Source organism: Camellia sinensis, chromosome 10, assembly GCF_055761805.1.
Source record: "Camellia sinensis isolate YWXY chromosome 10, ASM5576180v1, whole genome shotgun sequence".
NCBI classification, from domain to species: Eukaryota; Viridiplantae; Streptophyta; class Magnoliopsida; order Ericales; family Theaceae; genus Camellia; species Camellia sinensis.
In genome coordinates this window covers 81,561,056-81,573,258 of record NC_138970.1, presented here as the reverse complement: position 1 = coordinate 81,573,258, position 12,203 = coordinate 81,561,056, and the positions used below count along the sequence as shown (strand labels likewise).

Here is a 12,203-nt window from a genome sequence, read left to right as displayed (position 1 = left end):
ATGTCTAAAACCTACCTTTTTTTCCTTCGCGTCTTTTCATTTTTGTGAGGTTCCCATTGAAGTTTTTCTTTGTTTACATTCTTTGCAGCTCATCCCCTTCCCTAACAGGTAAATCCCTCTAATTCTAACTAATTAAATTATTTATTCCCTCAAGTCTTTTTATTGACTGTTGTAAACTCTCACAATTGTTTGAGTTTGTAATTTTTTTTCCCCCAGATAACATTGTATTTTCCATAATATAATCAAATCCAATTTTTTGACTTTCATTGGAAACTCCCACAGCTTCTTCTGAGTTTATGAAATTTTGTAAGTTTGTGAAACTCCCACAATATTTTTAGTTTGTCAATTTTTTTTCCAGATAACATTGTATTTTCCAGTGATACAGGGCTTGGTCAAAACCTCTCACTAGAGGGCATTGTAAAAATTATATCCGATTACATTGTATTTTCCAGTGATGCAGTGTTGATGTGATAAAATTGTTGCTTGGCTGGTTCTGTTTTTTATTAAATAGAATGATCATTGTAATTTTTTTTCCCAGTTAAATTTAAGGTACCTAATTGTCTTATTAATATAATAACCCACATTCTGTTGGACCCTTTTTATGAGCTTGCATTTATCGATTCAACAATCTTACAGGGTCATCCAAGAGCAATATAAGTATATCTTGATTTGACCTGAAAACAAATTTATTCCAATACAAATTTTGTTGCATGACACCTGTCTAATATAAGTTTGTCGTGCTGAAAAATGCTGATATGTGAATATTCTCTCTTAGATGTTTGGTACCCATAGGACTACTGACTAACTGGGAAATGTTATGGCGTGATTCCCAAATTGGTGTGGTTTATCAATTCAATAGACAGATATCTGAATGTCTTATTGGTCACTGAAGGGTAGAGTTTAGAGAAGATAGTGAGGAAATGGTATTAACAGAAGCTAAGCTTTAATCTGCTCCAAATTCATGCAAAGCTGATGCTTTATGGCTTCTTTTAGAACTATAATATGCTCCTTGGTTCTTCTTTGATTTCTCTCTCCCTGTTCCGTCACTAGGATACCTATAAAAAACATTGTATTTTCCAGTGATACAGGGTTTGGTTAAAACCTCCCACTTGAGGGCATTGTAAAAATGATATTTGATCATTGTAATTTTTTTTCCCAATTAAATTCTTCAGTTTCAGTTCCTTTTTTTTGCTTTATGTATCTGTTTGCTAACCACATGTTTCCTCTCATTGCGGTTTGAAATTATTTAGCTGAAATTGCTCGCTCCTCTTTCTTTGTTGACTTCATTGTCTTTACCAGTTACCAAACATAAAATTCCGACTCCGGAGCATGAACTGAACTGATTCTCACCAAGATAATCTCTTTATCCTCATATTTCTGCTCTGTTTTGTTACCCACAAAAGGTGCAAAAAACAAAAACATTTGAACAACTCTTTTGGGTTTAGGTTTACCTTTCATTAAAATAGTAATTTGTTAGAAACTTTTTTTTCCCTTCAAGTCACTACTTGACTCTTAGTGGTTTGTTTGGTTGCTCAGAAAACGATACAAAAATAAAGGAATCTAATTCTGAATAATCTGAACTATTAACCCCAAATGTTGACAAAACTTTAGCTTTATGAAACACCAAAGCACCACGATTGTATTTTCCATAATGCAATTTCACAATTTCTATGCAATTCCAATATTAATTTCTTTATTATTTGTTTTTTATACTTATCTGAATTAATAATTTTAATCTCACTAAAGATTTATCTGTAACAAACGCACGCTCAATAATCTCATCTCATGTCCTGTAAAACCCAAAAACACTGCAAAGACATTGCTTGCACGATCTCTTGAACAAACAAACAATGGAAAATAAAATTGAACAAGCAATTGAACAGACTCAAAATCAAGATGGTACAAAGAATGCATACTAAAGCAGCAGCACCATAATCTTCATTCAAATATAACAATTTTTATAAATTCTATCATCATAACATAAATCAATCAAACCCAGATGAATTCACACACATGTATCGACACATTAAAAAAATACTTTCAATTGTTTAGTAAAAGTAAATCAACTCCACCCACATTAAAATAAAAATACACTCTTTTTTATTACTTGGAATGGACGCATTTGATGGAGAAATGAAAATCGAAAGAAAACGCATTACCTTAAATTCTATAGTGACTTATTAATGCTTCTTAATTAATTATTGAAGTGATTAATAATTTCAATTGTGTTTTAAATTGAATTATAAGATAGGCGATAAATTTATTTTATTCCCTTCTTGCAATTCAAAACAGTAGGTATGGTTTAACCAATGTGTTTTTTTAGTTTTTTCCCAGTATGTATAGTTTGTTTCATTGTGTTTTCAATTGTATTTTCCATTGTTTGTTTGTTCAATTGTATTTTTTCCATTTTTTATTATGAACTTGGGGTTGTTTGTTCTATTGTTCTTGGGAATGTTCTATTATATTTTCAATGTGCTGGGTTAGTTTTATTTGATAGTTGGTATAAATTGCTAATGAAACGGTTTTTGTTTTTGTTTTTTGTTTTTTTGGCATAAATTTATGTTTAGACTTTCTAAATAATAAATGGTTAACGGATTTTAATTTCATCTCTATAAAATTGAAATCAGTTGGGAAAGAGAAGAGTTCAAATTTGGACAATTGTTGTGCTCCGATTTTAATACTCTTCATGTTGCTAGGGCTGATTTTAATTTTATCATTTTAATGTGATTGTTAAAATACATCATTGATGGGTTTAAAATTAAATAACCAAATACAAGTTCTTTAAAAAGAAAAATATTTTAATATATTTTTATAACTGCATTTTAATCTTAATATTATTTACACCGTGCCTTTAGGCACGGGCATACGCTAGTAAATTAATAAATGATCAAATCTTATACAAATTTTTAATCATGTCTTAAAATTGAAAATGCCTTACCCGCTCTTTGAACCACTTGGGAAACTCTTGTTGTTGTATACGGGTTATGCCTTGGTCAGATGGAGTCCGTAATAGATTTTTGTGTATCCTACTCAAAAGAATGTGATTATTATGCACTGCTAACTACATTAACAAAGCTAAGAATACACATATTTAAATGAAAAACATACTCTAGATACTTCTCTATCTCGGGGCTATTGTTCAACAAGAACCAATGAGCCATATCACGATATTCTTGTGACATATCAGCATCCCTTGTGATTAGGCCAATAGGACGGGCAGTTTCTGTGAATACAGTTAACCCTTTGTGACGTTCGCCACGATCTTGATTTCGTTCGGGTCGATTATGCACTGTTTCGATCCCATCAACATACATTGAACAAAAAGTAACGCACTCTTTGACAATGTAAGCCTCTGCGATTGAACCTTCTGGTCGAGCTCGGTTTGTAACAAACTTTTTTAAAGCTCCGAGAAACCTTGAAAAGAGAATTAGTTAAGAGCAAGGTTACACATGCAACATATAATTACGAACCTTTCAATTTAACAATTACCTTTCAATCCGGTACATCCATCGATATTGCACCAGTCCTCCAAGAATAGCCTCACGCGGCAAGTGAACGGCCAAGTGAACCATTACATCAAAGAAGGCTGGAGGAAAGATCTTTTCAAGCTTGCATAATATGTGTACTATACGTTCCTCTAATTTCTCAAGTTCATTACGGCGCAGTGTCTTTGAGCACAAATCCTGGAAAAAGCTACCTAACTCAAATAGTGTTTTACTAATCTCTTTGTCTACGTAACCACGCATCCCAATTGGAAGAATCCGTTGTATGAGTACATGGCAGTCATGACTTTTCAAGCCTGTTAATTTACCATTTCTCGCATTCACTGATCTTGATATGTTTGCAGCATAGCCATCCGGATACTTCACTGATTTCAAGAATTCAAAGAAACCCTCCCTCTCTTCAGGGGTCAATGAAAAGATTGCCCTAGGTTTGACATAAGTTCCATCAGGACGACGTGTTAACCATAACTCTTTCCTTATACCCATATCTTCCAAGTCCATCCGTGCTTTGTCGGTGTCTTTGTTCTTTCCATCAATGCCTAACATAGTTCCAAAGGTATTTTCACTAAAATTCTTCTCGACGTGCATAACATCAATGTTGTGTCGAAGCTTCCGTTTCTTCCAGTATGGTAACTCATACAAGATGCTTACCTTTGTCCAATTTGGTGCCTGACGGAGTCTTTTCTTATTTCTTGGATGCTTTCCATATGTGACACCTGTCACTCTATCCAATTGCTCTAATATCTTTTCCACTGGTAACTCTAAAGATCTCTTTCGCTTCTCATGCTTACCATTGTAAGCCTTACTCTTTCGCCTTTCGGGGTGGTTTTGAGGCAAGTAGCATCGATGGTTAGTGTATGCAGTCTTACCTTTCAAGGATTGAAAATATGGTTCATCATTGCAAGTGTAGCAAGAATAATGACCCTTTGTTCTCCACCCAGATATGTCACCAAATGCGGGCCAATCGTGTATAGTCCACATCAAAGCTGCACGCATCTGGAAAGACTCACCAGTTACGGCATCGTAAGATAATGCACCATTTTCCCACAACTCATTCAACTCATCCACCAGAGGTCTCATGTAGACATCAATATCGATCCCTGGTTGTGATTCTCCAGGAATAAGTAGTGACATCATAAGAAAGGGATCTTTCATAACCAACCAAGGTGGCAAGTTATAAGGAATGAGTACTACAGGCCATAAGCAGTACACTTATGGACAACTCTGTTCCATAATAACAGATGAAGGTCTTTCTCTCTGTAATGACCTTAAACTTCATTACCAAATGAAGCAACAGAATTTAACCGGAAGAAAAGAATTAGGAGAATTTTGTGAACAGTTTGCTTATGAACCTGGCATAAAATATCCTAATAAAACCAGAAAAATATCTCATAGAAAATCTTCTAAACCTTACCGAAAAAAGTCTTCCAAGACTAGCCATCCGAAACCTACTAAGAAGTTTTATCCCAAGAGTTGCTCATGTTCCCGAAAGGATTGAACCCATCAACAGCCAACCCTAGCCTCACATTTAGAGGCTCCAGGGCAAACTGAGGATGTTGCACATCAAATTCCTTCCATTCATCACTATCGGCGGGATGTCTCAATACTCCGTCATCTATACGTTTCTCCTTGTGCCATCTCATGTCCTCAGCAGTCTTTCTTGACATGTACAATCTTTTCAACCTTGGTGTTAATGGGAAGTACCGCAACACCTTATGGGGAATCTTCTTACCCCTGCCACGATTGATCTTGTATCTGGATGCCTTACATTTTGGACATTTATCTAACCTTGCATTTTCCTTCCAAAAGAGTACACAATCATTTATACAAGCATCAATTAACTCATATGACAAGCCCAAATCTTGAAGTATTTTCTTAGCTTCATAAAATGACTTTGGAACCAAATTATCTTTTGGTAAAAGCTTTGTTAAAAACTCCAATAGTGTGTTAACCGACTTATTGCTCCAGTGGTTTGTTACCTTCATATTGAGCAACTCGATGACAAACTTCAACAGAGTGTAGTTTGTGCAACCTAAGTACACCTCACGTTTGGCATCATTCAATAGTTTATCAAACGTTTGTACTTCCTCATTCTAGGGTGCATCGTTGGGTTCTCCTCTTATTCGATCTTCCACTAAGGCATCAATACCACCTAAAACCTCATCTTCATCAATTGCCATTTCATGATGAGCCTCATTTGATACACGTGGTTCCTCGTGCTCATGCCAAATAGTGTACGTTTGCATAATCCCATATTGAAGCAAATGAATTTGCACATTTCGAAGATTTTGGGAATAATAGTTCACGCAGTTCAAACATGGGCACGGAATTTTACCTTCCTGGTCAACAACTGCCATTGCAAATTTGATAAATGATGTCACCCCATCAATAAATGGCTGACTCATCCTTCCATCAGGTGTCTTACCCAATGCAATCCAACTCTTGTCCATGTTTGATCACAAATGAAAGATCAAGTTTTTTTTAATTTGTTTATGTCATAAAACGCATCATGTGTACTATTAACCTATTCCATTTAGGAATGCACAATGTGTATCATACAAAGAAAATCATATGACGTTGTCTATCTCTAATCTTTCCTTAGTTCTCCAAGTATATAACATAGATTAAGATGGAAGTATTATGGGAAAGGATAGAGTAGAAAAAAAAAATGGTTCCTGACAAGTTTACAACATTAGTACATTAAAAGGAATAAAAGAAAATTTGCTCATTTAGGAAACTAGTTATTTTTGAAGAAATAAAAAGAATATTAGTTGATTGGACTGTTTATAGAGGCAATATTGATTATGGTGTGTAACTGTGGCTTCAGATTTCTCTAATCTATACTATATATTAAGCAAAAGGGGGTTTTTAACCCCAAGCCTTGTGGGAGCTCCAATCCCCCAATCTAAATTTCTTAATTTTTTGATTTAAAAAAAAATAAAAAATCTTAGCATTTATTAATCTCTTTTAACTCCCAAGTCTTATCCTCATAATAACACTTTAATGCATTTAGAACAAGCATTATTTTATTTTTTTTGAAATCCAACACATATGAATTCCCATAAAAAGTCCCAACACATATGATTATTATCTCTCATAATAACACTTTAATGCATTAAAAACAAGCATAAAAAAAATTCTTGAAAAGTCCAACACATATGACTATTATCAAAATATTATACTTTAATATAATATAATAAAAAAAAGATATTTAATTCCTTGAAAAGTCAAACACATATGATTATTATCAAAATATTAAACTTTAATATAATATAAAAAGGGAAAAAAAAGACATTTAAAAAAAAAAAAAACATCTATACCATATATTAAGCAAAATGGGGTTTTTAACCCCAAGCCCTGTGGGAGCTCCAATCTCCCAATCTAAATTTTCTGATTTATAAATCATTTAATAGGACAAATTAATCAATTTTCCAAAATTATTAATTTTTAATTTACAAAATAGATTAAAAAAAACTATTGACTGATTTATTTATTTAATAACAAAAATATTTCATAATCTCTCCCTCCTAATCTCTCTCACAAATTTTCAAAAAAAAAATATTAAAACTTGCATTCATTTTCTCTTCTCCAAAAAATCAGATAATATTTTCTATTAAAGTTATAGATATCTACCTATATTTTATATATTATATTATAACATAACCAAAAAAACTAAAAAACTAAAAAGAAAACTTTAAAGTTTATTTAGATAAACTTTAAATCAATATAACTCACATGTCTATCACATATCTAACTCACATCATAACTTACCTAAATAATAATAATTAAAAACAAATGAAAATTACAGATAAATTAAATTTTAAAAAAAAGATACCCACAACTCCATCTTAAATAAATTGAAAAAAAAAATACCCGAATAGAAACCACACAAAAATAAAAATAAAAAGAAAAAGATATATCTATCTATCTATCCATATATTAAGCAAAATATCTATATAAAAAGAAATTCCATACCTTGAAAGCTACACGAGACCTGCTTGTGTTTTTTATCGAAATTGCGCTCTTGACCTGTTTACCGGGTTCATCTTGCAAAAGAAAAAAAAATGTCCAAAAAATAATTAGTCATGTACATAACAATTTGCAAAGAAATCAGATATCTTTACAGGCTTTTTTGAAAACTACTCTTCCTCATGAAAAACATAAATCCCAGACAAAAATAATAGAAAAAAGAACAAACACATTTCCAATTAATTTTCAAGAGTAAAACTAAAAAAAAAAAAAAAACCCAGTGATCCACATTGATCAAAGCAACTAAAATTAATAAACAGATTAAAGAAAAACTAATCCAGTGGCATAAGAATTTAGTTATATAGTGTTTTGGATAAACTCGCTTATTGGCTTCTTCTTCTTTTTCTTTTTTTTTTATTATTATTATTTAAAAAAAGGTGCAAAAAAATAGAGAACTGATGTGATCCAAATAAGCCAATAAATCGGCTTTTTCCTAGTTATCAAAATAGGCCTTAACCCAATTAGAAACTCTCAATTCTACCAAATGTCAACAACAATTTATCAAAAAAAAAAATAAAAAATAAAAAAAATTCATACAATAGAAAAGAAAGCTCTCATTCAAAATAACTAAATAAGTATATGTATATATATCAAGATACATACATACATGTGCAAATGTAGCCAAAATTGGTTTGATCACCCAAATTCTGAAACTGAAAACTCCAGGATAAAAAAATAAAATGTATACATAACAAAGCTCATGTATATATAGATATAGATATAGACTGTGTGTGAAGAAGGAAGTGTAGAACGTACATGGAAGCTCTGAGGCGTGTTGGTTTTCGTTTCGACTCTGCGTTCTCTCTGTGGGGATTGGGAAGTGGAAGTGGCTTGTGTGCTGTGCTTTGTGGTGCTCTACATTTGAAGAAGTTATTTGGTGGTCTTCGGGCCAGTTACGTGGTGTTTAGAATTGTTGTGATTGATTATAAAATGAAAATTTATAATTTTATATTGAATAATTAAAAAATAACAAAAAAACATGATGTATAAGTGATTGGTGAGAAGAAACATGAGTACGTTGCACCCAGTAACACCGAATAATTTTTGCGTTGAAGTGTAATGTGGGAGTTTTTCGAGATGGGTCAGGTCTTAAAACGTGGGAATTGGCTGTATGTTTACATCAACTTATCAACTTCTTTCAATTTTATTTGATTTTATTTTTTGAAAACGATTTGGAGTTATTTGTTTTTTTTAGATACACTTAATTTAACTATACTTCAAATGTAAAATATTTATGAAAAATAAAAATCAATAAAAAAATGACAATGTACTAAATTTTTATATTTTTTTGTATGTAGTGAATTTTTTATAGTGTTTTCATAAATTTTGTACTTTTTAAATTTATCTAAAGGGCAAATTACACAGGTGGTCCCTATACTTTGTTTTTTTTTTTTTGTGTCATTGTGGTCCCTACACTTTCAATTGGCACAATTTTGATCCTTAATTTTAAATTTTGTGTCAATTTGACCCATTAATAATGCCATTAGTGTTTTTAAATGAAAATAATCACTGAATATTGATTGAAATTAACTCACTAAAGTTAGTAAATTTATAATTTTCTATAAAAAAAATTAGTGGTAACCCGTACTACGCACGGCATGTAAAAAAGTTAATAATATATTTTTATACAAAATAATATAAATAGTTAAATTTTTGTATGCAAATTATGAACACAAAGAAGATTGAAATTTTACAATTTAAATCTCACAATTTATTTATTATTTTTTTAATTTGTCACAAATTTAATCATGTAACTTTCAACCTCACTTTCTAAAATTGTAAACTTAGGTGGGCTCAACCCAAGCAACTTGAGTCAAGCTTAAATTTTTTTTAACGATTGAACTATATAGTTTTTAATTAAGTGAATACTTATGGAGAAATTCAAAAATTCAAACTAAATTTGAGTGGACTTGGGCAGAAACACCAATTAATAACTTGAGCAACCAAAACAAAATTATATATATAAATATATATATTATTTTCTAATTTATTTTTTAAAATAATGATTAAAATTAATTAAAAATTTAATATTAATGAACAAAAGAAAAAACAATATACTTAGGTGCCGTTTGGTAACACTTACGTTTTCAGCTTTCTGTTTATATTTATAAAAATTTTAAAAACTCAAATAAAAACTTGTTTGGTAAAATTTTTGATTTATAAATCAGTGGTCTCAGTTTATAAATTTGGCCAAAAAATGAAAACACAAAAAATGTGTTTCCATTTTGAGTTTTCAGTTTTTTTTTTTTTTTACCACCCAACACTAGCCACCACCCGCTATCATTTTCCACCACCGTCTTCCGCCTCCGCCACCACCACCCACCACCCACCCCCCACCACCACCACCACCACCACTACCCACTACCCACCACCCACCTGCCATCCAACCACCACCACCCACCACTCACCACTACCATCCACCGCCCGCCACCACCACCTACTTGCCACCACCACTCACCACCCACCTGCCACCACCACCACCAGCCACCTGCCACTCACCCGCCACCACCACCACCACCACCACCACCATCACCCACCACCCACCTGCCACCCATCTGCCACCACCACCCGCCACCCGCCACCACCACCCGCCACCACCACCCACTCGTTACCACCTATCACCCGCCACCGTCACCCACCCACTCACCCACCACCACCACCACCACCACCACCCGCTACCTACACGCCACCACCCGCCACCCACCACCACCCGCCATCCGCCACCCACCTGCCACCACCACCCACCACCCGCTGCCACCACCACCACCACCCACCACCGTCACCCACCCACCCACCATCACCACCCGCCACCACCCGTCACCACCCACCACCACCCGTCATCCGCCATCCACCTGCCATCACCATCCACCACCCGCCACCATCACCACCACCACCCACTCGTTACCACCCACCACCCGCCGCCGTCACCCACTCACCCACCCACCATCACCACCCGCCACCGTCACCCATCCACTCACCGCCACCTACCCGCCACCACCACCCACCTGCCACCACCACCCACTACCCGCAGCCACCACCACCACCACCCACTCGCTACCACCCGCCACCATCACCCACCCACCCACCACCACCACCAGCTATCCACCACCCACCGTCACCACTTTTCACCACCGTCTTCCGCCGCCACTTATCACCACTCGCCATTTCTCACTCTTTTTTTATTTTAAATTTTTTTTAAACATTTTGTCAATTACCAAACGCGTTTGTAGTTTATGTTTTTCTAAAAATAAACAAAAAAAAAAAAAAAAAAACAGTTTATAAAATTGTTGTAAATATAAACTGAAAACGTAAACGTTACCAAACACACCCTTAAGATTTTCAATAGAATTTTTCTTGAAAATATTTAAAAAATATACCTTTTAGAAAGGGATCATTAAATAAAGGGTTGTTTGGGAAGTGCCATATTAGCTCTTATATATATATATATATATATATATTTTTATCTTTTTTGGGTCACATCACATCTCTATTTTTCTGCACATTTTTTTATAAAAAATAAAAAAATATACTTAATTATCTTTTTTTGGGTCACATCAAATCTCTATTTTTCTATACATATTTTTGTAAAAAAATAAAAAAGTATACTTATTTAGCACTTCCCAAACTACCACTAAGTTGATATTAAAAAAATTTACTTCTTATAATGGCAAAAATAACTTATATATAATTTTTTTGAAATTATTTTTAATTTAATAAAATATTAAATAGAATAAAAACAAATTTCTTAATTAATAGCGATTAAATTTAAAATTTTATTTTATAATTTAATAAAGGATGCAAAATTTTATCACAGTTAAATTTTTTCTGTAAATTATGAAAACAAAAAAAGATTGAAATTTAAAATTTAAGTTTCACAATTTTATCACAATTTATTTATTATTTTTTAATTTATCACAAATTTATTCATGTAACTTTAAACCCCCCTTGCTAGAATTGCAAACTTAGGTGGGGTCAACCCAAGCAACTTGAGTCGAGCTTAAAATTTTTTAAAGATTGAACAACATAGTTTTTAATTAAGTGAGAACCTATGCAGAAATTCAAAAATTCAAATTAAATTTGAGTGGATTTGGGCAGAACCACCAAATAACTTCAGCAACCAAAACAAAATTATATATATATATATATGAATTATTTGCTAATTTATTTTTTTAAATAATAAATAAGATTAATTAAAAATTTAATATTAATGAATAAAAGAAAAAGCAATATACATAAGACTTCCAATAGAATTTTTATTGAAAATATTTAAAAAATATATCTTTTAGAAAGAGATCATCGAATAAAGAAGTTTGGGAAGTGCCATATTAGTTCACTTTTTTTTTTTTAATCTTTTTTTTTTTTGGGCACATCACATCTCTATTTTTCTACACAACATTTCGTAAAAAGTTAAAAAAAAATATACTTAATTATCTTTTTGGGTCACATTACATCATTACTTTTCTATACATATTTTCGTAAAAAGTAAAAAAGTATGTTTATTTGGCACTTCCAAAACTACCACTAAGTTGATGTTAAAAAAATTTACTTTTTATAATGGCATACATAATTTAAATATGATTTTTTAGAAATTCTTTTTAATTTAAAATTACAATAAAATATTAAATAGAATAAAAACAAATTTCTTACAAAATAAAAGTATTTGAATAAAAA

The 12,203-nt window shown here is 32.5% G+C and overlaps 1 protein-coding gene across 1 annotated transcript; it reads right to left on the bottom strand.

The window, feature by feature from the left end:
• Positions 1-613: 613 nt before the first annotated feature.
• Positions 614-4,637, bottom strand: LOC145800512 (uncharacterized). Its single transcript, XM_082890200.1, has 3 exons — positions 3,490-4,637; positions 3,109-3,414; positions 614-674 (listed from the first exon to the last, which is right to left on the bottom strand). Exons 1-3 carry the CDS (start codon positions 4,635-4,637, stop codon positions 614-616), a joined length of 1,515 nt encoding a protein of 504 aa, XP_082746326.1.
• Between the last annotated feature and the right edge of the window lie 7,566 nt (positions 4,638-12,203).